A 26,736-nucleotide genomic window follows, 5' to 3' on the forward strand; every position below is an offset into this window, starting at 1 on the left:
GCGCCTCGATTGGGCGCCGTATTCTCTGGATATGAACATATGCGACTCCTTTTTGTGGGCTATATCAAAGACAACCATTGCTGAGCTGAAAACAGCCATTCAGGATGCCATCGACAGCATCGATGTTCCGATACTTCAGCAAGTAATGCTGAATTTGTCTATTCATTTGCGCCACTTCGTCGACAATGATGGCAGGCATGTCGAACATGTCATAACCCAAATCCGAATATCTGCAGTGACATTTACATGTTGAATAGTGTGTGCACGCCATAGTTTGTAACAAATTTTGAGTTTTTTTTTCGTGTAGTTCAATGATATTCAGTATGTAGATTAACAATGTTGCAATAATTTCATTAAATATCCCATGCCGACTAATTACGAAAATTAATCTTTCAGTTAAATAATTTCTGAATCTTTACACTCACAAAAATCACTTTCCTGTTTCCTAGTATTTCTCTTATACAGCAGAATATAACTTTTACCAAAAGGAATTTAATTATGCACTTCACCTACTTCGTGTATACTGAGGTAGGGGATAGGGACGGAGGATTTGATATCTTCGCAGATAGAATTGCTCACCACATCACCATATTTATCATTTCTCGATGCCAAAAATCTTAACTGTTGCCTTCGGAACCCTGATTATTCCCAGGCATACATCTCTTCATTTGAAGTAAACTGACAACCATGAATGTCTTTCTTCAGGGCTTCAAAAATATGGAAACCACATGGGGGAGATTGGGACTGCATGGAGGATGTGTGAGGGGTTGCTTTCCATATTTTTGGGTCCCAGGAGAAATACATTCATGGCCGTCAATATGATTTGGACAAAGAAAACCACTCCTCGTTACAATTTTTTCATGAAGGCATTGGACATTTTGTCCCACAGTGAGATAGATATATTACGTTATGGCTATTACTTTCGAAATAATACAGTTTTTTTCACTACTTTCCATGTCTGGTTTTCATTCGACTCCTTATATTTTGTTTATAATTTCTCATGAGTGGAATAAAGATTTCCATATTTTCGCTTAAAATATTCGCAGATTTCAGATTTTCTAAACCCCCTCAGAGATCAGAAAAAATATAAGAGCTTGAATTCACAATTAGTCAATTCATGTCATTATGAGTATCTCCTATTAGCTTCTGTTCTGCTTTAGAACGTGATAGTTTGTTTCATATGACGTCTACAGTCCACGTTGCTATTTGTAATGTATTAATTATGTGTGAACAAGTTTTTGCACTTTATTTCTTTTGATTTCACAGCCTTCCACTGGAGTGATGACTAAAGAGAGAGATGAAGGCAACCTTGGTAATCACCGTAGACCTGGACCTGGACCTGGCCATGGCTCTGCCTGTAACTCTGGGCGAGGCCGGGGCGGTGTTCCTGAATTTGCTCGTGGTCGTGGTCGAGGCCGAGGCCGCGGTCGTGCAAAAGATGCCATCTACAGATCTGAACAAATCAGTGGAAGCAGTGTTGGCAGCGGATTGTATGGTGACTCTGCTCCCAGATCTCCACAGGGCACTGGTTTCCTAACCAGTCGGTCAGGTAAACAGACTGATATAAGTGGACTCCAAGAGCTTGTAGAGGGGTTTCGTGGCAGTAAAAGGATCAACATTCGTGGAAACAAAGGCACCAATCAGATCCCATCGGCCTTACGTAGTGCTAACAGGCGTGGTGGCCATCTGTCATGGGCGGACATGCGTCGACAGTCCCAGCGCTCCAATTCGACTACGGATGACTCCTCAGAACCAGATGGATCCCAACGAGCCTTTCTCAGTGTCAGCGGTTCTGAAGGAGGCTGGGGTGGTCGAGGCCGTGGCAGGCTTCTGGACACGACAAATATAAGAAAACCTGACAGTTCAAAGAAACCTGCTGAAGACACCAGTGTTTGGAGTGGCCAAGGGCGGGGTGGGATTTTATATGTCCCTGGTGTTAGTTTCCACAGTGGCCCTGGTTCTCCATGGTGGAAACGTGGTACCAGCAACAAAGGAATGCTAAACTCTAGGCATGCTATAGGAGCCCATGCCGCTAATTATGCTGGCCAGTTTTCCCAGTCATTCCAGAGAAAAGAGGTTGTAACTCCCAGTTCAGACAACAAAAACTGCCAAGGGTGGAAGAAAAGCACTAAGGACAAAGAATCCGATAATGAGGCTAAGAATGACAGTCTACAACTTGTTGAGAGCTTTGAGGAAAAGGTCTCCCACAAGCAAGGTAGCTTTGTACCTTATGTCCAGCAAAGTGACAGGGAGAGTGTTAGCAATGTTGAAGACACTGAGGATGTACCACCAGGTGTAACAGAGGGGAACAGACAAGTAAATGACATTATCTCACCTGCTGAAAGTGATGATGAGAAACTTTTGTATCAGAGGAAACACAGCAATGTAAATAATATTGTAGAAAGTTTTCAGAAACAGTTGATTGTTAGAACTGACAAAGCAGTTCCTGCAGACATGGAGAAGTGTGATGTGCCCATCAGTTATTCCACTGAGCAGAAGAGGGGCAGAAAGGAAATCTGTCCTCCACGTGGAGGTCGCTCTCGAGGTATTCTGCTGTTTGGAGCAAGTTTTGGCACAGATGGGGGTACTTCTGACACGCGAAATGCAGTTGCATGTAAAAATATTTTCCTGTGACTGGACATAAGATTTTTCGTTCTAAGACTGATCATAAAGTTATTCAATGAATTCATTGACATTTGAGGCATTAATTTATTTATTTTGATGTTGTACATCATTGCTTCATTGGCTAAGCTGTAAGCACATGGGTAGTCTGTATCAGTATGATTCAGATAGATAACGTTTCATTTTCATCATTTGTATTGTAATTTCATTTAGTCCTAAAAAACAAAATTTAGTTTAATTATATATTATGTTGCATATCTCTTGACGAAAATTGTAAAGTTCCTAAAAATACATTCCTATAAAAATTGCTTTGTTCTCTCCTGTTTTATTTTTGCAGCAGCATATTTCTAGATGCTGTTGTTGTGGTCTTCAGTCCTGAGACTGGTTTGATGCAGCTCTCCATGCTACTCTATCCTGTGCAAGCTTCTTCATCTCCCAGTACCTACTGCAACCTACATCCTTCTGAATCTGCTTAGTATATTCATCTCTTGGTCTCCCTCTACGATTTTTACCCTCCATGCTGCCCTCCAATGCTAAATTTGTGATCCCTTGATGCCTCAAAACATGTCCTACCAACCGATCCCTTCTTCTAGTCAAGTTGTGCCACAAACTTCTCTTCTCCCCAATCCTATTCAATACCTCCTCATTAGTTACGTGATCTACCCACCTTATCTTCAGCATTCTTCTGTAGCGATACTGGGGTAAATACAGCACCATATGTGATAGAACAACACATTTTTGTACAGCAGTCTAGAATGAAGGCAAACTGGATTAACCCCTTAACATATTGATTTTAAAAAAATCATGTTCCAAAAAATAATAATTTTTGTATTAATGAGAAATATCCTATAATGAATGACATTACATACAGACAACTAAAGATAGCTTTAAAGCTCAAAATAATGAGTTACAAAATTTCGAAGAGCCCCAATATTAAAATCCCAAGTATACTCGCACATCTTGACCAAAAATCCTGAAATCTGAAGTCATTTTTTAGTTTCTTTGAAGCTATGAAATCTAACCATATATTTCACAATGATTTCCTGTGAAGATAAATCTTGGAGCAGCTGGCTGGATCACAGTGGATGTATTTATCACAAAGCATTGATAAGCAATTGTCACTCAACTGATGAGCTGTCCTCACTTTCAGTCTCTAATGAAGTAACATCACACCCTCCCCCTCTCTCTTTCTGAGCTGCTAAATTCTGTTTCAAACTCAGGATCACTGTAGCCATCCTTCTTTGAAAGCATTGCCTAGAGAACAATACAGAATAGTCAGAAAGAATGCTCTTTGTTGCTGAGTGTCCAAAGCTGCACACAGTAAAGATGATATCTAGTGGCAATGATATCAACCAAACCACAACAGCAAGGTTACAAATGTACGACCGGATACTCTCTGCTTGCTGAACACTTACCAGTGCTGAAATGGATATATGTGGGGGTTTTATTTTTCGAAGGTGTGTTCTTAAGTTGCCCAAGTATGCCCAAGGATTTTAAGTTTTTGTCAAAATAATAAAAATGAGATAACTGGAGATTTTGTGTTATGGGGCTAAAGGCAAGTTTTTTCTACATGGGCTATTGGAAACCATACTAATATTACATTTACGTTTCATGTGATGAATAATAATATGTATTGTAACTGTACATGTACACCATACGTATACATAATGTGTAGCAATTTCAAGCAGAATTTGTATCTGATGAACCTGGCGGCCCTAGATGTACATCTATATCTACGTGTTTACTCTGCTATTCACAATGAAGTGCCTGGAAGAGGGTTCAATGAACCACCTTCAAGCTGTCTCTCTAGCGCTCCACTCTCAAATGGTATGCAGGAAAAACGAGCACTTAAATTTTTCTGTGCGAGCCCTGATTTATTTTATCATGATGATCATCGTTTCTCGCTATGTAGGTGGGTGCCAACAGAATGTTTTCGCAATTGGAGGAGAAAACTGGCGATTGAAATTTCACGAGAAGATCCCATTGCAACGAAAAATGCCTTTGGTTTAATGATTGCCACTCCAATTCACATATCACATCTGTGGCATTATCTCCCCTATTTTGCGATAACACAAAACAAGCTGCCCTTCTTTGTACTTTTTTGATGTCATCCATGAGTCTCACCTGATGCGGATCCCACACCACACAGCAATACTCCTGAATAGGGCGGACAAGCGTGGTGTAAGCAGTATCTCTGGTAGACCTTTGCACCTTCTAAGTGTTCTGCCAATGAATCGCAGTCTTTGGTTTGCTCTACCTACAACATTATCTATGTGATTGTTCCAATTTAGGTTATTTGTAATTGTAATCCCTAAGTATTTAGTTGAATTTACAGCCTTCAGATTTGTATGACTTATTGCGTAATCAAAATTTAGCTGAATTATTTTAGTACTCATGTGAATAACTTCACACTTTTCCTTATTCAGGGTCAGTTGCCACTTTTCACACCATACAGATATCTTATCTAAATCATTTTGCAAGTTGTTTTGATCATCTGATGACTTTACAAGACAGTAAATGACAGCATCATCTAAGACGGGTACTCAGATTGTCTCTTATGTCGTTAATATAGATCAGGAACAATAGAGGGCCTATAAAACTTCCTTGGGGAATGCCGGATATTACTTCTGTTTTACTCGATGTCTTTCCTTCTATTACTATGAACTGTGACCTTTCTGACAGGAAACCATGAATCCAGTCACACAACTGAGGCATGAATCCAGTCGTACAACTGAGGCGATACTCTGTAGACACGCAGTTTGGTTAGAAGACGCTTGTGAGGAACAGTGTCGAAAGCCTTCTGGAAATCTAAAAATATGGAATCAATTTGACATCCCCTGTCGATAGCATTTATTACTTCATGAGTATAAAGAGCTAGCTGTGTTTCACGACGACGATATTTTCTGAAACCGTGCTGACTATGTGTCAATAAATCGTTAATTAGTTCCAAAATATTCTAAACTCTACTCATGCTTCAGCAATCACACTATATGTGTGAGCATAGTATTGTGTATAGCAGGAATGTTTTCTGTGGTTTTGTAAACGGCATCACACAGAGGCAGAAAGCGCTCTAAAACTGTATCACTCTTAGATAAGCACCATACTGTAGAGATCTGAGCAGGCCACCTCTACAGTGGCAGGGTTGAGGTGAGGTGATGGGTTGGGTTGTCATCAGAATGTTGGCCGATAGTTGGTCAAGAAAACATTGTTAATAGTCACGCATTTTATTAGAAAACAAGCTACATCACTCATATTGTGGTTCCAAATTTGCAATGCCACCTTGACATGTGCTGATGTCAGCGAATGCAGCAGTGCTGGTGTAACAAGTGACCAGCAGCCTGCTGGCAACAGTGCCTGAATGGTAACGCACAGTGTCTGCGGCATATAAAAGGCACAACTAATATGGGTAAAGGAGGAGTTGTTCCATACATTAAGACAAAAAACAAGTGCTAAAACATTTAGACAAGTCGGTTTTGTAGTGTTAAACACATAGAAGTCTGTGCATGTGAATTAATACCAAAAAATAGTTAACTTTTAATTGTAACTTTATAGATCCCCACGGGGAAATTTTGAACTGTTTGAGGAATTTGGATTCCTTACTGTGATATCTATCAGACTGCAGCAAACAGTTAAATTAGTAGTGGTTTCAGTGAAGATTTTGTAAAGGATTGTGGAAGGAAAAAGATCTGGAAACCTTATTTGGATCCTGCAATTTGGTTTCAGCAATTAGCTTTCCAGCACAAGTGGATAAAGACATTAAGAATCTAATTGATATTGCTTCCTGTGTTGAAGCTCAAAGCAAGAAAATAACTGTTTACCAGTAACAAATGCCCTCCTGACCAAGATGCGTGGTTAATTTGAGATAAATAACATAGTGCCTTACAGCATGGATAATCATCAGAGAAAATCAGTTAGAATAATTAATGGCTCCTAGACAAATGTTTTTAAGAATAGTTAACAAGAGATGACTTGGAATTACCTTTATAATGAACCAAATGCTAAATTTAATCTATTGTATGATAAAGTCATGTCATTATCTGAAAATAATCATAAAGGACATTTAAGCAGCTGTGTGAAAAACCATGAATCGCTAGAGGTGTTAAAGTATCTTATGAAAGGGAACGGGAAATGTACAGAGTTATTACAAATGATTGAAGCGATTTCACAGCTCTACAATAACTTTAGTATTTGAGATATTTTCACAATGCTTTGCACACACATACAAAAACTCAAAAGCTTTTTTAGGTATTCACAAATATTCAATATGTGCCCCTTTAGTGATTCGGCAGACATCAAGCCGATAATCAAGTTCCTCCCACACTCGGCGCAGCATGTCCCCATCAATGAGTTCGAAAGCATCGTTGATGCGATCTCGCAGTTCTGGCACGATCTTGGTAGAGGAGGTTTAAACACTGAATCTTTCACATAACCCCACAGAAAGAAATCGCATGGCGTTAAGTCGGGAGAGTGTGGAGGCCATGGCATGAATTGCTGATCATGATCTCCACCACGACCAATCCATCGGCTTTCCAATCTCCTGTTTAAGAAATGCCGAACATCATGATGGAAGTGCGGTGGAGCACCATCCTGTTGAAAGATGAAGTCGGCGCTGTCGGTCTCCAGTTGTGGCATGAGCCAATTTTCCAGCATGTCCAGATACACGTGTCCTGTAACGTTTTTTTCGCAGAAGAAAAAGGGGCCGTAAATTTTAAACCGTGAGATTGCAGAAAACACGTTAACTTTTGATGAATTGTGAATTTGCTGCACGAATGCGTGAGGATTCTCTACCGCCCAGATTCGCACATTGTGTCTGTTCACTTCACCATTAAGAAAAAATGTTGCTTCATCACTGAAAAAAAGTTTCGCACTGAACGCATCCTCTTCCATGAGCTGTTGCAACCGCGCCGAAAATTCAAAGCGTTTGACTTTGTCATCGGGTGTCAGGGCTTGTAGCAATTGTAAACGGTAAGGCTTCTGCTTTAGCCTTTTCCGTAAGATTTTCCAAACCGTCGGCTGTGGTACGTTTAGCTCCCTGCTTGCTTTATTCGTCGACTTCCGCGGGCTACGCGTGAAACTTGCCCGCACGCATTCAACCGTTTCTTCACTCACTGCAGGCCGACCCGTTGATTTCCCCTTACAGAGGCATCCAGAAGCTTTAAACTGCGCATACCATTGCTGAATGGAGTTAGCAGTTCGTGGATCTTTGTTGAACTTCGTCCTGAAGTGTTGTTGCACTGTTATGACTGACTGATGTGAGTGCATTTCAAGCACGACATACGCTTTCTTGGCTCCTGTCGCCATTTTGTCTCACTGCGCTCTCGAGCGCTCTGGCGGCAGAAACCTGAAGTGTGGCTTCAGCCGTAAAAAACTTTGAGTTTTTCTATGTATCTGTAGTGTGTCATGACCATTTGTCAATGAATGGAGCTACAGTGAATTTATGAAATCGCTTCAATCATTTGTAATAGCCCTGTATATTGGCAAGAGTGGTAGAGATCCTATAGCAGTTGCACATGACAAAAATGACTCAAAATTACTGAAAAAGTTATTAAAGATCAAGAAACTTGCACATGTCATCAGAAATCAGTAATTCCAACAGACTTATGGCTATATGGAATGTAGTGAAATGAGATATTGGACAACCAGCCCTAGAACACGGTAATATTACTATTGAACTGGATGGGTGAATGGTGAGATCTAAGGAGTGAAGAAATATGTACAATCTTGCTTGTCTGTTGTCTTTACTGCTTTTATGTTTGTATATTTAATTTTATATCACACAAAAGAGGAAGTTACAAGCTAATAGGCAATAAAGAGTGCAAGTTTTCTGAAGAGTTCTTATTCTCCCAGTCACAAATAATCCCACCGAGTATTAATCGTTTTTAACGAGGGTATGATGTCAAAGTGGCCGGATGGGAGCAGGAGTGGCAGCGTAGGATATTTTAATCTCCACTGTTCTAAATATTAGTTTGATGGCTTCCATTACAAAATGTACACATTTGAGTTCCACACAGTGAAATGCAGTGACTTGTGATAGAAGAATGCTGTGTGAAGAGGTGTGCCACCGCATTGTGGCATGGTCAAATAACCATTCTTGCTTATCCTCAAACATATATGTTTTATACATAGAACTCTTCAGAAAATGTGTGCTACAAAATGAATATATTTTTGAAACATCGATTTTTTAAAATTTCGATGTCTAATCTCAAAATCTCAAGGGGGAGCAGGAGGGGGTGGGGAGGGGGGGGGGGGGGGGGAGATGCGCCACTCTCAAGCTTTTACCCTGGGTTGGAAACATCGTAGATCCAGGGCTGGTTACAGTATTTGTCTCTACGAGGTGCGACAATAAAGTAATGAGACTGATTATCTATGCAAGATGCAACCCTGCAGGCTTGCAAAGGCACAATATCTTAGACCTTGGTCTGTAAGCTGCTTCTAGTCCAAGCAGTACATCGATGCAACTGCTCAGTCATGAGTTGTGCTGTAATAAGTTAACATGTGTTTGTGTCTCTTGTCACAGAAATGGAACACATAATATTGCGCAACGGTATGCCATTTCATTTTGTGTTAAATTGGATGAAAATGTGATGACAACTTAACGGTAAGCTTCAGAAGGCTTGTGGAGAGGAGGTTATGTCGAGAGCTCAAGTTTTTCATTGGCATAAAATGTTTAGTGAAGGCAGCTTGTGCGTCAAAGTCAAGAGTGAAACGCATGCTTGTGTGCTTCTTTGATTCCAGGAATTGTTCATAAAGAGTGGGTGCCTCTTGGACAAACAGCTAACCAATATTACTATAAAGAAATTTTAGGAAGGTTTCGTAAAAGAGTTAATCGTGTCCGTGCCAATATTGCTGATAATTGGATTCTGCATCACGATAATGCGCCATCCCATACTGCTCTGTCAGTACAGCAATTTTTAACCTCAAAACAAATTTCACTACTACCACAGGCACCTTATTCACCAGATATAGCTCCATGCGACTTTTTTCTGTTTCCAAGAGTCAAAACAGCGGTGAAGGGACACCATTTTCAAACAACCGAATATGTCCAAAAAGCTGTGATGAGGGTCTCTGAGGATATTACAGAAGATGATTTCCAGAATGGCAGAAGCGCTGGAAAAAGTGTGTGCAATCTGAAGAGAACTACTTCCAAGGAGACAACACTAAACTTGACTACAATGGTAAGCAACATTTTATTTCACATCAGTCTCATTACTTTATTGTCGCACCTTGTATGTTACGTATTGCATTTTGCATATTTGAGTCTTATGAAAGTTGTTTAAGCATTATAAAATACAGTCACAAGTTGAGAAAGAAAGGTCTAACATTTGAGACATATTGTTCATTTTGGGTTTAATAGAATGGTCCAGGCAGTGGAGACAACTTGAAAGATAGGAATTGTATGGGGGTTGAGTGATTTGGACAAATGGTGCAAGAATGATTTTCGTGTTTCAAGAAACCTCATTATGGCATGAAAGATCTTCCACATTATGAAAGTCTCAGTAATTGACATGTGATAAATTGTGACCATTTGACATTTGTCTGACATCGGATTCAATACGTGAGATTCAGAATTCTGGTGGAAGAGTGCTGCTTGCTCTAATTCAAAGCACAAAAATCAAAGGGATGATTATTGCTGCATTTTTGCTTGAACATCATCATTTCACTACTTGAACATTCCTATGGAATATTGTTACTGGTGACGAGTTATGATCCATTGTTAACTTTTTAAGAAGAAATTCTGTAGCTTGGTTCCAAAAGGTCCAATGTCAAGAATATTAGTTTTGAGTTAAAGCTCCTGTATATTTTCTGTCACCTATTAACAATATATTTGGGGCCACTTGTTACTATTGTTATAGTAAATCAATTTAACTATTGCTTATTCTTCAATAATGAATTTCTAGAATTTTCAACTTCAAAATTAAAGGACTTGAGAGAACATTGGCCCTTTTTAACATCATGACCTCTCTTACATTATTTGACATCAGCCCTTTGGACATCAGGGTCAGGTAAAGTGAATAACCAGAAACAGGTAATTTTAAGATAAATATTTCCTTGTACTCATTAATTAAACACTTTATTCATTCCTCAAGAATTTAATAACTGATAGTAACTGTTACATGTTCCAAAAATCACATTTTTTTTCACTGTAAATCATAAAAACACTGTTTGACCTTGTAATCAGGGGGAAACTATTTATTCACATTTCTTAATATCAGACATATAATTTGCTTACACTATGATTGATACTGTAAAAGGAGAGAGAAAAAGATATTACTCATTTCCATCACCATCCTCATCCTCTCATTCGTAAGGTATCTGTTTATCTCTTTCATCTGACTATGTGTTGGCTCCCAGGTGATTAATGAACTGTATGTAGAAAGGAAGACTGCTTACATTGATGTATGGAAGGAGATCCCTTAAGTCCTTTAATTTCTTTTTTAAAATGGGTATGATGGCATCAGAGATAGGTGCAAGATTTTGTATACACAAGTGCAAAGGTCTCTTTCTGTTCAGATTTATAATCTTGAATGGTTCTTCTGAGGAGTAACTGTGTTTGTAGAAGACAATTTCTGGCATACCTGAGTGATACTTCATCCATTTTATCTTGTTCCAAACAGTAGGATTCCCTTCTGTGTTAATTTTATTGTGCAGATAATGACTTCCAACAAGTCTTTAAAGTTGTAGAAGTCCTTTTGTTTCAGCTGTGTTGCAGTTATGGGTGGCTTTTGGGGAATCATGCGTATTAATTTGTCCCAGTCTCTTGGCAGTTCTACTTCAACAGTTGTTTTCTTTGTCTTCTCAGTGGCTGCATAAATTGAGTCAGCTTCCAAGTGAGTATGTCAGACTTCAAGAAACTTGTTGTTGATTTCCAAACGTGTTCCCTACCCATGAATTCTTCCACTACTCTCAGAAACATGATGCAATAAAAATATTTGTTTTGTCCGGTACACGAATCACTGTACAGGGGTACCTCAACAATTTTGTCAGGCAGTTTCATCAAATAATTTTATAGACAAGAAGCTATTTCTTGGCCACCTCTTCCTACAACTGTTTCATTCCATATCTAGATCTACATCTACATCCATACTCCACAAGCCACCTGACGGTGTGTGGCGGAGGGTACCTTGAGTACCTCTATCGGTTCTCCCTTCTATTCCAGTCTCGTATTGTTCATGGAAAGAAGGATTGTTGGTATGTCTCTGTGTGGGCTCTAATCTCTCTGATTTTATCCTCATGGTTTCTTCGCGAGATATACATTGGAGGAAGCAATATACTGCTCGACTCCTCAGTGAAGGTATCTTCTCAAAACTTCAACAAAAGCCCGTACCGAACTACTGAGCGTCTCTCCTGCAGAGCCTTCCACTGGAGTTTATCTATCATCTCCATAACGCTTTCGTGATTACTAAATGATCCTGTAACGAAGTGCGCTGCTCTCCATTGAATCTTCTCTATCTCTTCTATCAACCCTATCGGTACGGATCCCACACTACTGAGCAGTATTCAAGCAGTGGGCGAACAAGCGTACTGTAACATACTTCCTTTGTTTTCGGATTGCATTTCCTTAGGATTCTTCCAATGAATCTCAGTCTGGCATCTGCTTTACCGACGATCAACTTTGTGGTCATTCCATTTTAAATCACTCCTAACGTGCCTACTCCCAGATAATTTATGGAATTAACTGCTTCCAGTTGCTGACCTGCTATATTGTAGCTAAATGATAAGGGATCTTTCTTTCTATGTATTCGCAGCACATTACACTTGTCTACATTGAGATTCAATTGCCATTCCCTGCACCATGCGTCAATTCGCTGCAGATCCTCCTGCATTTCAGTACAATTTCCCATTGTTACAACCTCTCGATATACCACAGCATCATCCGCAAAAAGCCTCAGTGAACTTCCGATGTCATCCACAAGGTCATTTATGTATATTGTGAATAGCAACGGTCCTACGACACTCCCCTGCAGCACACCTGAAATCACTCTTACTTCGGAAGACTTCTCTCCATTGAGAATGACATGCTGCGTTCTGTTATCTAGGACCTCTTCAATCCAATCACACAATTTGTCTGATAGTCCATATGCTCTTACTTTGTTCATCAAACGACTGTGGGGAACTGTATCGAACGCCTTGCGTAAGTCAAGAAACACGGCATCTACCTGTGAACCCGTGTCTATGGTCCTCTGAGTCTCGTGGACGAAGAGCGCGAGCTGGGTTTCACATTATCGTCTTTTTCGAAACCCATGCTGATTCCTAGAGTAGATTTCTAGTCTCCAGAAAAGTCATTATACTCTAACATAATACGTGTCCCAAAATTCTACAACTGACCGACGTTAGAGATATAGGTCTACAGTTCTGCACATCTGTTCGACGTCCCTTCTTTAAAACGGGGATGACCTGTGCCCTTTTCCAATCCTTTGGAATGCTACGCTCTTCTAGAGACCTACGGTACACCGCTGGAAGAGGGGGGAAGTTACTTCGCGTACTCTGTGTATACTGGAAAACATTCTTTATGTCTCTTTACATAGATGGTCAAAATGAAGGTCCAAAGTTGTCCTTTGTAAAATGCCATACCACAGTATAGAAAAGGGGTGGGTAGACATTTCTGCAAATCAAAGGCCAGGGTTACTACATTTGAATTCTGCTCAGCTTTCTTTTTATCACTGTCTATCTGATCTTAAGTAGCCTGAGCTAAATCCTGTGAGGTAACGGGTGAGTTGTGGCCCTCTGAAAGACATTATTGACAATTTCGTCAGTTAATTCTTGTTTGTCAGGTGTGATTAGTATACTTGTATCATCAGCAAAGAGAACTAGCTTTGCCTATATTCATGAAGAGGCAAAGTTAGTTCTCTTTGCTGATGATACAAGTATAGTAATCACACCTGACAAACAAGAATTAACTCATGAAATTGTCAATAATGTCTTTCAGAAAATTACTAAGTGGTTCCTTGTAAACGGACACAATGAATTTTGATAAGACACAGTACATACTGTTCCGTACAGTAAATGGTATGACGCCATTAATAAATATAGACCTTAATCAGAAGCATATAGCTAAGGTACAATATTCAAAATTTTTAGGTGTGTCCATTGATAAGAGATTAAATTGGAAGAAACACATTGATGATCTGCTGAAACTTTTGAGTTCAGCTACTTACGCAATAAGGGTCATTGCAAATTTTGGTGATAAACATGTTAGTAAATTAGCTTACTACGCCTATTTTCACTCGTTGCTTGCATATGGCATCATATTTTGGGTAATTCGTCACTGAGGAATAAAGTATTTATTGCACAAAAGCGTGTAATCAGAATAATAGCTGGAGTCCGCCCAAGATCATCCTGCAGACATTTATTTAAGGGTCTAGGGATATTCAAAGTAGCCTCTCAGTATATATACACTCTTATGAAATTTGTTATTAACAACCAAACCCAATTCAAAAGTAATAGCAGTGTGCATAACTACAATACTAGGAGAAAGGATGATCTTCACTATTCAAGATTAAATCTAACTTTGGCACAGAAAGGGGTGAATTATACTGCCACTAAAGTCTTTGGTCACTTACCAAATAGTATCAAAAGTCTGACAGATAACCAACAAGTATTTAAGAAGAAATTAAAAGAATTTCTGAATGACAACTCCTTCTTCTCCATAGAGGAATTTTTAGATATAAATTAAGAAAAAAAGAAAAAAAAACAAACAAAAAAAACAATTATAAAAAATAAAAAAATAAAGTTGTTAAATTAACTTAATTATGTCATGTATTGGAAAATTTGACTCGTTCCACATCATTATGAAATATCGTATTCATGGTCCATGGAACTAGTATTAATCTAATCTAATCTATTCGGAGTTGGCGTGGCTGTGCAGGGGCCTCTCGGTGGGCTGCGGCTCATCGGCGTTCCCGTGGCTGACCGCGTGGCTGGGAATACCATGTTGACGCTGTGATGAGGACTGTACTTTGTGTCGATGAAGGATATTTGTATGCCAGGAGTTCCAAAGATGGTGGACTTTGTGAAACCATAAAGGCAGACATTTCACGGTTCATGTAGAAATTAATAATAGCCAGAGGAATCATGACACCTTAAAAAGAAACATGTCCTTTACCATTATTTGCATGTCAATTCTGGTGGTGTAATCACATTTTCAATATCTTTATTAAAGTTTAGTCTCGGACTGTAAATTATAAGAGGTAAAACCTAGCAATGAATTTCCAGAATCTAAACAGTTCATCCGATTTTGTTGATCGACATGTCTTTAAATTGCTATTAGTGTAAACCTAAATTGGTGTGAATTACAGGCATGTAACTTGAATAGTACATCAGTCATTGGAGATCAAAGTGGCCAATTACTACTGATCGCATCAAGCCATAAGTACTCAATATATACTATTCATGAGGAAACTGGTCAAATATTTACTGTGTTTTAGAAAGCATAGAGCCATTAGGCTACTGGCCTACTTTTGGTTTCTATTCCTTTAATATATGTTTATTTGATTTGTTTATGTATTTAATAATGTGTGTTAGTGTTTATGGTCCAGCTGTATGAATATTGATTTAATTTCAAGTTATTTAAATGTAAATCCAGTATTTTGTATGAGTTGCAATATGTATGTGAGTGTGTATTGGCTTGAAGAAATGGCAGGAGCACTCTAGCCAATAACAGCGCTCGTTAATGGGGAGACTGGATGGAAGTGAGGGAGGAGTGCTGGATGGGAAACAGGGATGGCCATTCGAGGATAATGCTTGGAGAGAGTGGAGCAATTTGCGCGTGGTCGCAGGAGATACGAGTATTTCGTAGTGCCGGCTTGTGCACTAGTGAGATTTCCGTGGTTTTGCAGTGAAGACATAGTATGCGTTTAGAAGTGGATATCTCGCGAGTTATGGTGTTGTTCATAACTAATTACGTGAAGTAGGAATCTATTGTTTCCTTGTTATCCAACATATATTTTATTTAATTGCTTGACCATCGACACCAATAGGTGTATTGCAGAAATGTACCACATTCTCAAAAGTACTTCTACTATCGTACTCATTTAAAGTCGTTAAGATAGTACCTGCAGATTTTATTTAATTGCAATCTTTCATTTATAAATTTCTGTGTTACATTCAAAATTCGCAATTGCCGAGTGATAGGAACCTTCGACCATTCGATTGATGTGTGCATTCACATTGTGTACTGTAGACTCAGCACTATTTGGCTTGTAATGCGGCAACTATGTGTCCCAGTCCCTAGACAACGAAACCAGCCAAAACTTTTAATATTTCAGCTCTGAGTCGGACGGTACATAGTGGAGGGCCAACACACTATCATTCATTTTATTTGAAAGCCCGCAATCCAAATGTTGCTGTTGTTCCACTTCAACCTTACAATGTTCAGCATCATCAGTACAATTCCTGAGTAACATAACGTATTTGTCATATTTTGCATAAGTGCAAATTTTCCTGCAGTTGCACGAGGATTTCAGAACTTTAGCAGGTATAACTTTTCCTTTTGACCTCACACATTCCTTTCCTGTAGTTTTCAGTTCTTTCATCCGATTTTTCTGCCTTAATTTTTCGTTTCACTTTCTTTTTCTGGATGAATCCTGTGCATCACATTACTTCCTCCCCCTCCCATTGAACTTTGTTGTTTCATTGCCAGGCTGTTGTTGAATTAGATCAATTTCTTTAATCCTTGAAGATCTTTTAACTGTCTTTCGTACAGCTAAATTCCCTCCATCATTGGTTTCGTCACTACTTTCGCCACCACTTGCAACATATTCATCAGAATCTTCAAATACATCTTAATCAGAACTTGAAATCACGTCTGTCAATAATGACGAACATGCATTTCCTTTCCTGATGACCTTAAAGAAAATAAATACGAAATAAATTTAATAGGTGATTGGTAATATTTTAGATTGGCATTAAGTAGAGTTACCAATCAATTTATGGTCTTTTGTTGGAAAAATCAGGGATAAATGCTCCTGCTACCAGTTTATTTTAGTAAACTTACCTTCAAGGCAAAGTGACGACTTCAGCGGTGATATTTCAGGTGCAGTTTGCTCCTCAAGCTCTTCGTTATCGCCTCTCTGAAACATGATGTTTCTGCCCACCAAGACTATCTAGACTCCTCACTAACAATGTGCCGAATGGTTGGGGAATTGTTAAAGTAACAACTCTTATTATTTTGTTTTCCCACCAAATTAGAGTCCAATGTCACAGCACTGTTTGAATTGTTGAAACCATCTGTCAGCAAAAAAAGGCCAAGGGTTACATTAGCCCTCCTTCGAGCAAATGTGATATAAGAGGAAGGGCCTTTTTAAGTTGATCGGAAACTTGATAAAACACTTTAGGGATTAAAGCTTACCCCTCTATCTCTCATCCTATGTGGCTTAGACATTGGCCGTTTTAACATTATTAAGAGCATGTGAAACTATATGGTGTACACCAATAAAACCAGTTTTGACAAGCATTGACATTGGCCCTTTTAGAATCAAGCCACAGAATTAATGACTGAGTACTAACAAAAGATGTCTTGAGCACAGGGCAGCGTGAAAAGATATTACCAATAATAAAATACCAACAGCCGTTAACGTACGCAATATCCACTTTTCGATAGTGGTTTCCTTCGTCCTGTTACACGAATGGAATAAATGGAATATAGATTACCATCACATACAGTGAACCCCTTTACGGTACATGATATAATGCTCCTGTTATCTTACTTCACATATGATGTGTCGGTCCCTTTGTCCGTTTCTTTTACTTTTTGACAAAACCGATAGTCTTTTCATGCATACCCATACATATTTGCAGACATTGGGTATACAGGACTGATAGTTGCATTGCTTTGACACATTCTGTTTTATGATTACTTCCATTAGGTTACTGATGATTTCACATTATGCATGAATATTTGGTTAATTCCTGATAGTACAGATTACGTTGTAACATGTAGATTTTAATTAAGATGATTTTCTTTTACTGATGTAAATTAATATGTAACACATGCTTTATTTAGATAATACTCACTGACTTTTTACTATGTATTTATTGCTCTTTTGTAGCCTTTACTGTATAGGCCGGAAGACGGCATAATGTATTGCCGAAACTGGTTGCTTACCAAATAAAACCAAAATAACGGCTGTTGGTATTTTATTATTAGAAATTGACCAGCCGAAGTCCCGCACTCCGGACATAGGATAGAGTTAATTTATTGAAAAGATGTTATGTCGCATCTATTGTTGTGCGCAACGAACTTCTCCTCACAGCTAGCACATGTTGCCAACAGCTAAGGCCCCTTTTGGTTGCAGAGTAAGAAAACCGACCAACAAAACTGCATCAAGCGTTAGTGCTACACGATAATGGACTCTTCTGATTTCTCAAACTAAACTATCCAGTAGTTTATTTGGGAAGTCGTCTCTCACGCACTTACGTTTTGCCCTAGCGGCCTCAAATGTTGAACTTTACCGAGCTTTATCGATCAACAGCCAAGAAAATTCCCATCGAGACTTCAGCCCTGATTTGACGACAACCGTAACTCGTAACGGGTAGGTTTTTACGGGCGTGGAATTGGTGAACTACTTGAACATTGTCACACTGTTTTTAGGTTATGTTGTTGATAATTAATTTCTCTCCTATGTTTACTGTCGTGTTGAATCAAGTTATGAACTAACGCTAAAGTTAGTGCAGGGAAGGGAAAGTGTAATTTTTGTGTGAAAAAGTGCTTAAAAAGTTTGAGCAAATATTATGACGTTTGTGGTTTATTTAATGGGCAAATCCTGTTAGGTCCCACATTTAATCAAAGTTGTAAAGATCAATGTACGATATTCATAACTTGTCGTATGAGTGCGGTAATGACTGGCTCAAAAACAACAGTACACAACACCATATTGCCATCGTTCAGAGAAACCTCCAATATCTGTGACCTTTCAAAGATATTAAGGTTTGGGGGCGATGTAACATTACATGAGCATGTCCAATGTAGTCGGATCTACTTTGCGTCACGTGCGTGTAGGGGAGTCGAAACCAGTAGTGATCCATGAAGTCATATCACCTTGAGAGTTTATTTTATATATGTCATTCATTTCTAAATTTTATTGATTATTTACAGAGTAAAGAATTTCGTTATGTACAACATTTAATAGGTAATGAGTTTTAGTGAGATAGGTATAAATATGTTTTGGCATGGCAAATAACGTTGTTGCATTACGCATATGTTTTCTCTTGGTAAGAACAAAAACTTCCGTGTTGCTCAAGTGCGCGATCAAGTAGTAGTAGAGTGCGGATCTGCTGTAACTTTCATGAATGGGCACAGAATTGTTAATTTACAACCCGGAGTGATTTAAAAATTATTCTGGGGGATCACGGCCCGTCTTTGGTGCAAACAAATCGCGCGCGAATTCTCAAATATCGGCGCGGAGTAAGGTACGCGGCTGGATATCGGGTGTTATCGTCGCGTGTATGATTCAGTAACATTAACAGAGATTTACGGTCATTAGCTTGATGATAACTATCAAAGACTTACATGAGCGGCATAGTAATCGTCTTGATGCTTAAAGCAAGCGAGAAGCGATTAGTGTCGGGATACGACAAATATTAATCATTGCTTAGTCAGCTTGTTGATACGTTGCTTAGCAACTCATAAGCGGACAGTGATAGAATTATTGAAACGACCTTTTAAGTATCAGTGATCACTACACACACACACCAGAAACTAATTACTCTGTGAGTGACTTCTGGTTTGGTTGAGTTTTTTTTTTTTTTTATTTCAGCTAACACTGTTCGACATGGGTTCTATTTCTGATATTAAAGTATGTGCTTCTAGACCATTTTACCGTTGGAAATTCAAATATGTAAACAAAATATCGTTGTCAGGGATACTTTTTATGTAATATGTATATATATGTATATTCACAATTCATGGCAAACACAGAGAAATACGGGTATGTTGCCGCATCCAGTAGTGATAGAACTTGATAATTTCTTGTGCAACAGCAGGTGGGAAGTATCAGACATCATTAGGTTATCCCCCGCCACACCCACGTCATTAAGACCACCTGAAACATCTCATTAACTCGAACGGCGACAGCCGGTCGCTGCTTCGGCAGTAAAGCTTCACGCCTCCTAGGGGCAGGTGCATCGAGTTTACAACAGTGGTGTTAGCCGCAGTTTGTGTGTCTTAACGAGTGGGTGTTTTGGCTGACAAGTAACTGTCTGTCATATTTCCGAGCACGGTTAAATTTTTTAGTTCCTGTGTGTAAACTGATTGAGCCTGGTGCTGAAGGTAAAACGACTGCTTGTTTTTACACGTCAGCGTTCCTCTAGTTCCCTACTATTAAGTTAATACGGGTGTATTACCAAAGCGGTATTTTTAAATTTGCAGAAATGCCACGTCGTTGTGGATGTCGATATAAGCCGGACAACTTCTGCTACATTTGTGGGAAGTTCACTTTTGCCAGAAATAGGAAGAAAATTTCTTCAGTCATAAAGAAAGCATACAAACATTACTTTGGATTAGAGGTAGGAGACCAAGATAAAGAATGGGCACCACATATCTGTTGTGCTACATGTTACTGCAAACTAATTCAGTGGTGGAAAGGTAAAGAGAAAGTGGCGATGTTTGCTGTTCTAACAAAAATTCAGGGTTTTACAAACAAAAAGTCGAAGAGGCACATTGTTTACCCAGATCTGCATTCAGCGAGAATGCCAGTGCGGCATTCGGACAACCTTCCAGTACCTTCAAGAGCTCGAGGTCAAATTCCGAGTGACAGTGAAATAAGTAGTACTGAAGAAATCACAGATGATGATTCTTTATATCACTGCACAAGTGAGTCATCGCCACATTTGTTAACACAGGCAGATTTAAATGATTTAGTACGTGATCTAGGATGAAGTAAACAAAAGGCGCAGCTGCTTGGTTCAATATTACAAGAGTATAATCTACTGCACCAAAGTACTAAAATCAGTGTGTTCAGGCACAGAGAAAATGCCTTTATTTCTTATTTTTCAACTGACGAAGTACTGACATTTTGCAATGGTGTTGCTGGCCTGATGAAAGTGCTGAACTTCACTTATATTTCACAGGAGTGAAGACTTATCATAGATGCATCGAAAACATGTCTGAAGGGTGTTTTGCTCCATAACGGAAATAAAATACCCTCTGTTCCAGTAGCTTACGCTAGTTTGACAAAAGAGAATTACGAATTCGTACAAAGGATGCTAAATTCATTAAAATACAATGAACACAAACGGAAAATATGTGCAAAAAAAAAAATGGCTCTGAGCACTATGGGACTCAACTGCTGAGGTCATTAGTCCCCTAGAACTTAGAACTAGTTAAACCTAACTAACCTAAGGACATCACAAACAGCCATGCCCGAGGCAGGATTCGAACCTGCGACCGTAGCGGTCTTGCGGTTCCAGACTGCAGCGCCTTTAACCGCACGGCCACTTCGGCCGGCGAAAATATGTGCAGATTTCAAGGTAATTGCTATGGTACTGGAAATGCAACAAGGCTACACAAAGTATACCTGTTTTCTTTGCGAGTGGGATAGTCGAGACCGAAATTCTCACTTCGTGAAAAGGAAATGGCCTAGGCGAAGATGGAAAGTTGGCGAAAAGAATGTACAACGTGAAAGTCTGGTAGCTCCTGAATATATACTACTTCCACCGCTTCACATCAAACTTGGCCTGATGAAACAATTCGTGAAAGCCATGGATCCAACAGGCTGTGGATTTGCATATCTAGCTACCAAATTCCCCCGTCTTTCAGCTGCAAAAATAAAGGAAGGTGTATTTGTGGGCTCTAAAATCAGGGAGCTGCAGAAAGATGCAAATTTTGAAGCATATTTAACTGATAAAGAAAAAACCGCATGGGACTGTTTCAAGATGGTGTCGGAAAACTTCCTTGGAAAAAGAAAAGCTACTAACTACAAAGCAATGGTGAAGGATATGATCAAACCATATCAGGATTTGGGGTGCAATATGTCTTTGAAGGTACATATGATGGACTCTCATCTGGACTACTTCACAGAGAGTTGTAGTGACGTATCAGATGAACATGGGGAAAGATTCCATAAAGACATTTCTACCATAGAAAGGCGCTATGAAGGGAAGTGGGTACCTTCCATGTTAGCAGATTATTGCTGGAATATCATTCGAGAGAAGAAAGATTCACAATACAAGAGAAAAAAGTGATGTGCATTACAAGGTAGTGGCTCATTGTTTGTCAATTTTCTGTAATTTCTCATATCAAATAAATGCTTCAAAGTGTATACACATAGGTTACTGTGTTATATGTTAGATCCCACCCTCCATTAATGTGATGAACTTATAACATCATAAAGATGTGCATTAGTTTGTCGAATTTCACCTCACGCTTGCTGCACTATATCAGAAACTGAAAAGAGAAATAAAATTGCGATTACTCATAAACTATCCCTGACAGAAAAAAACCAAAAACAGTTTTCAATTCAGCACTCAAAATACAACTAGGATCACAATATTTTTTATCAAAAATAGAAAAAAGTTTTTTTTGTAGAACAGTGTAATTGGTATTAATAAATTTCTTTCGAGGTTGAAACTTCATCAATGGTGTCGCGCTCATTCAGCTTAGTAGAACGATAGATAGTACCAGCTACGCTACTATTTATAGTTTTAAAATAAAAGAGAGAACATACCTGTTTTTCTTTTGAGAAATGTTCGTACGTTAGTCATCAGTTTCCTCAAACCAGAGGCACGAGTGACGCTCCCTCATAGTACTAAGATATCGTGAACCACCACGCACATGTGCCCCCTTCTCACTACATTTCTGCATTGAAAACCCTGAGATATAGCCGCGGTACGAAGAAAGAAGAGGAAAAATCGGCGAAAGAAACGGAGCAAAGAGAGAAGGGGAGGTCACAACCTCTAGATAATGTTGCACTAAATACAATAATCTTACTTCCAACCACAGATAATGAAGTCAATGAAAGTGTTCAAAAACTAAAAAAAAGTCAGTAAGCTTAGATTAATTACCAATGTGTGTACTGAAACAATGCATAGTGATTATACAAGGCCCCTTAACAAATATAATAAATGAATCCTTCACATCAGAGACATTTCCAGAGCAGTTAAAACAGGCAAGAGTTGTACCTTTGCTTAAGAAAGGTAATGCAGAAGACATAGAACATTACTGGCCCATTTCCGTGCTGACACCGTTCTCAAAAATAATAGAAGCAATTATGAAAGACAGATTAATGAATTACCTGAATAAATTCGATCTTTTAAGCGAATAACAGTTTGGTCTCTGAAGGGGCAAAAATTCGGAGTCAGCTGTAGTAGAATTCACAAAAGTTGTAGCCGATGCTCTTGATATAGATGAGCGTGTGACAGGCATATTTTTGGATCTTTCTAAGGCCTGTGAAACAGTAAACCACAAGATTCTATTAAATAAATTAGAAGCATTAGGAATAAGATGGGTAGCTAATGACTGGTTTCAATCGTATCTAGCAGATAGGGTACAAAGAGCAGAGATAACACATACTTCAAATAGATCTAAATATTTAGTAAAACACTTATCAAAAGCAAAATATATTAATATAGGGGTTCTGCTAGGTAGCATATTAGGACTGATACTATTCCTGATATAAATCAATGATTTTCCCAGTAGTGTTACTCATGGTGAAAAAATTTAATATTATAGTCACAGAAAACAAGAGACCTCCTTGTAGAGAAAGCAAAAGAAACACTCACGGAAGTTTATGTCTGGTCAATAAGCAATAAAGTGATATTGAACATAAAGAAAATAAATGCCATGAATTTCAATTATAAGAGGAAAAATGAAAATGTTAAATTAAATGTAGATGGCATCTCTATAGACTGTGTAACAAATGCAAAATTTCTAGGGATGAATATTGATTCTCAGCTGAAGTGGTGTGAACACACAAAGGTACTTACAAACAGAATGTTATCAGCATGTTATGCCCTTAGAATCCTACCATCAGTGTGTTACATGCAGTGTCTTTTAGTTATGTACTATTCATATGTACAATCAATTATTAGCTATGGCATTCTTTTTTTGGGGAACAAATGCACAAAATATGAACACAATTTTCAAACTCCAGAAAAGACCCATAAGAATATTAACCAAAAATAGTAGTCAACATCACTGTAAAGATCTGTTCAAAACACTGGGATTTTAACTGCTGTTAATACATTTACCAGTCAGTTGCACACACAAAAAATAACGTGGGTAATTACTGTACAAACAGCTCTGTCCATGACCATGAAACAGAAGCTAGACTCAACTTACATTTAGCAAGAAAAAATAAACATAAAACTCAAAGCAGCATTTTCTACAAAGGAATAAAACTGTACAATAAATTACGAAAAGAGATGAAAGAAATTGCAAAAATACACTTATTTAAAAAAGGCAGCTAAAATGTACCTGTTATGCGATACATTTTGTACATTAAAGGATTACTTAGATAAAACAGAGTAGGGGTTTGGTAAAAAAATGTTATACAAATAAATAAATAATAATAATAATGATTATCAAACATCCAACATTCCACATAACACCTTCACACTGTTTTTCTTCTTTTTTCCTTTTCTAAAAATACTTACCCCCAAGCTATGCATAGCACAATACTAACACCTCTTCCTCTTTCTGTGCTCAACATCTCACTCATTATAGAGGGATGCTGACACAGTTTTTCAGGATAGCAAATGGGAAGTTGCAGTACAGGAAATGGCCCAGAGATTACCAGTGTGAGCGTGTTTGTGTGTATAGTGAGTGAAGCGTTATGAAGAATATGTGTATAGTGTGTGCAGTGACTGATAGTGAGATATGAGTGAACAGGGTGGCATAACATTATGTAATAAATTATTTGTAAATCTAATGATTGTCTCTAACTAGAAGTCTGTAAATGTATGCGTATACGAATTAGCTTATTTTAAATTGGTCTAAACTTGTAAATACTTTGGCATGTCCTGTATCCTTGTAAAAAGAGATCTGCGGATTAATAAAGTTACTACTACTACTTGGATGACACCTCATTAAGCATTACACACAAAGGTGTTACTACTCATCAATTCTCATTTTCAGTAGGTTTCCTGCAGAACTGAAAAAAAAAGAGTAACAAACCCCGAGAATCCAATTCAAAGTTGAATGGTTTCCTTGTGGCACACTACTATTCTGTACAGGAGCTCCTCACGGTAGTTGATAACTTTTCTCTTTAACGTGTTGATAATCGGTTTCTTCCTGGCAGATAATAAAAAAGCAGCCCGCATCTCGTGGTTCTCGCTTCCCACGCCCGGGTTCCCGGGTTCGATTCCCGGCGGGGTCAGGGATTTTCTCTGCCTCGTGATGGCTGGGTGTTGTGTGCTGTCCTTAGGTTAGTTAGGTTTCAGTAGTTCTAAGTTCTAGGGGACTTATGACCACAGCAGTTGAGTCCCATAGTGCTCAGAGCCAATAAAAAAGCAAAATAATTAAATGGAGCAGAAGGTAAGCAGTGCATAAATAACTGCTTGCCTCGGGAAAGGATTACAAATGCAATGGTACGATGCGGTTACTATTACAACACACATCTACATCCACACTCCGCAAGCCACCTGACGGTGTGTGGCGGAGGGTACCTTGAGTACCTCTATCGGTTCTCCCTTCTATTCCAGTCTCGTATTGTTCGCGGAAAGGAGGATTGTCGGTATGCTTCTGTGTGGGCTCTAATCTCTCTGATTTTATCCTCATGGTCTCTTCGCGAGATATACGTAGGAGGGAGCAATATACTGCTAGACTCTTCGGTGAAGGTATGTTCTCGAAACTTCTTTGAGTCTCGTGGACGAATAGCGCAAGCTGGGTTTCACACGACCGTTTTTTTCGAACCCATGCTGATTCCTACAGAGTAGATTTCTAGTCCCCAGAAAAGTCATTATACTCGAACATCAGTAAGTAATCGGTTATCTTGTATTTTGTCACCTACGTTGCATTTTATAGGCTGTCGCATATTATCTTTCTTTTGAGGTATCATGGCGTCATGTATTATTGTACATCAGTATTGTTTGAAAGTATTCTGATCGTTTAAATGTTAAACTTACTTCCACGTAAAAAGTGGTAATAAGTATTAGTTCAGTCTTCGGAGAAAAGAATATTCATATTCGACTTTTTAATAATGTACCATTTAAACAGCACAATGTGATAAGCTATCGATCATTATGTCTTCAAACAAAGTGTGCACAATACATTATACGTTCATCTGTAACAAAAATAAAATTAGTATGTCATTGCTAAAAGGTTTCTGAAATGAATACAAACACATTTGGTTTCAATGTGATGATTGTTATTCAATAAATGAGATAAATTACAGAGGTCAATCACACGTACCTCATATACGTTGGTAGGCAACATATGAAGTGAGTTACAAGAAGAGGAAGTCCTCGCTTCCAAATCTTTTGTTTTACGAAGAATCAAATGAGGTTTACAGATTTTCTTTAACATTTCTCATATACACTGTGTCTGAATTACAACCAATATTCATCGTCTAGTCATTGATATTATGGACGTATATTTAGGACACGGTTTTATTAAAGATTAATTCTTTCATTGTAAGAATTAAAAAATGAAAAGTAATACGTATTTACAAGATACTTTTCAGCAGGAAAGAAAGTTTTAAATCCAACCTAAAATCATTTCTCCTGAACAACTGCTTCTGTTCCATGGGCATACTTCTATTTTAAAACAGGTAGCCAGTAAAAAAACCCTAGCTTTTAAGTGTAGATGCATAAGCAAACTAAAAAATGAGTTTCTTACTATTAACACTAAATATCTATACAAGTCGTGTAAACTGTCTCATTCCACATCATTTCGGCAAAAGAATCGTTTAAATGACCTATGAAAAATGTAACTTTCTTGACTGTCCCAATTGACTCACTGCACTTCCGGTTACTGGTTGAAATTTGTTCTTGCATATATTTATAATCTTTCGATTTATGTACAAGCTTATACGTTTCTCTGTGTTAGAATAGTTATTAAGAAAGTAACAAAGTGTTTCAAAAAAATGAACCCGATTCCTGAAGGCTGTATCTTCTACATGATTGAAGACAAAAACTTCCTTTTAGGACTACAAAGATTTTATTTTCAAAACAACTATCCGA

General features: G+C 38.4%; 1 protein-coding gene across 1 annotated transcript in view; it reads left to right on the top strand.

The window, feature by feature from the left end:
• The window catches only part of LOC124595225, an 86,960-nt gene extending 84,030 nt beyond the window's left edge, over nucleotides 1–2,930 (top strand). Inside the window, exon 2 of the mRNA XM_047133881.1 lies at nucleotides 1,267–2,930. Coding sequence (XP_046989837.1) covers nucleotides 1,267–2,634 — 1,368 coding nt within the window. The 3' untranslated portion in view covers nucleotides 2,635–2,930. The remainder of the gene's footprint in view (nucleotides 1–1,266) is intronic.
• Nucleotides 2,931–26,736: the final 23,806 nt, after the last annotated feature.

Source organism: Schistocerca americana, chromosome 2 (assembly GCF_021461395.2).
Source record: "Schistocerca americana isolate TAMUIC-IGC-003095 chromosome 2, iqSchAmer2.1, whole genome shotgun sequence".
Taxonomy (NCBI): domain Eukaryota; kingdom Metazoa; phylum Arthropoda; class Insecta; order Orthoptera; family Acrididae; genus Schistocerca; species Schistocerca americana.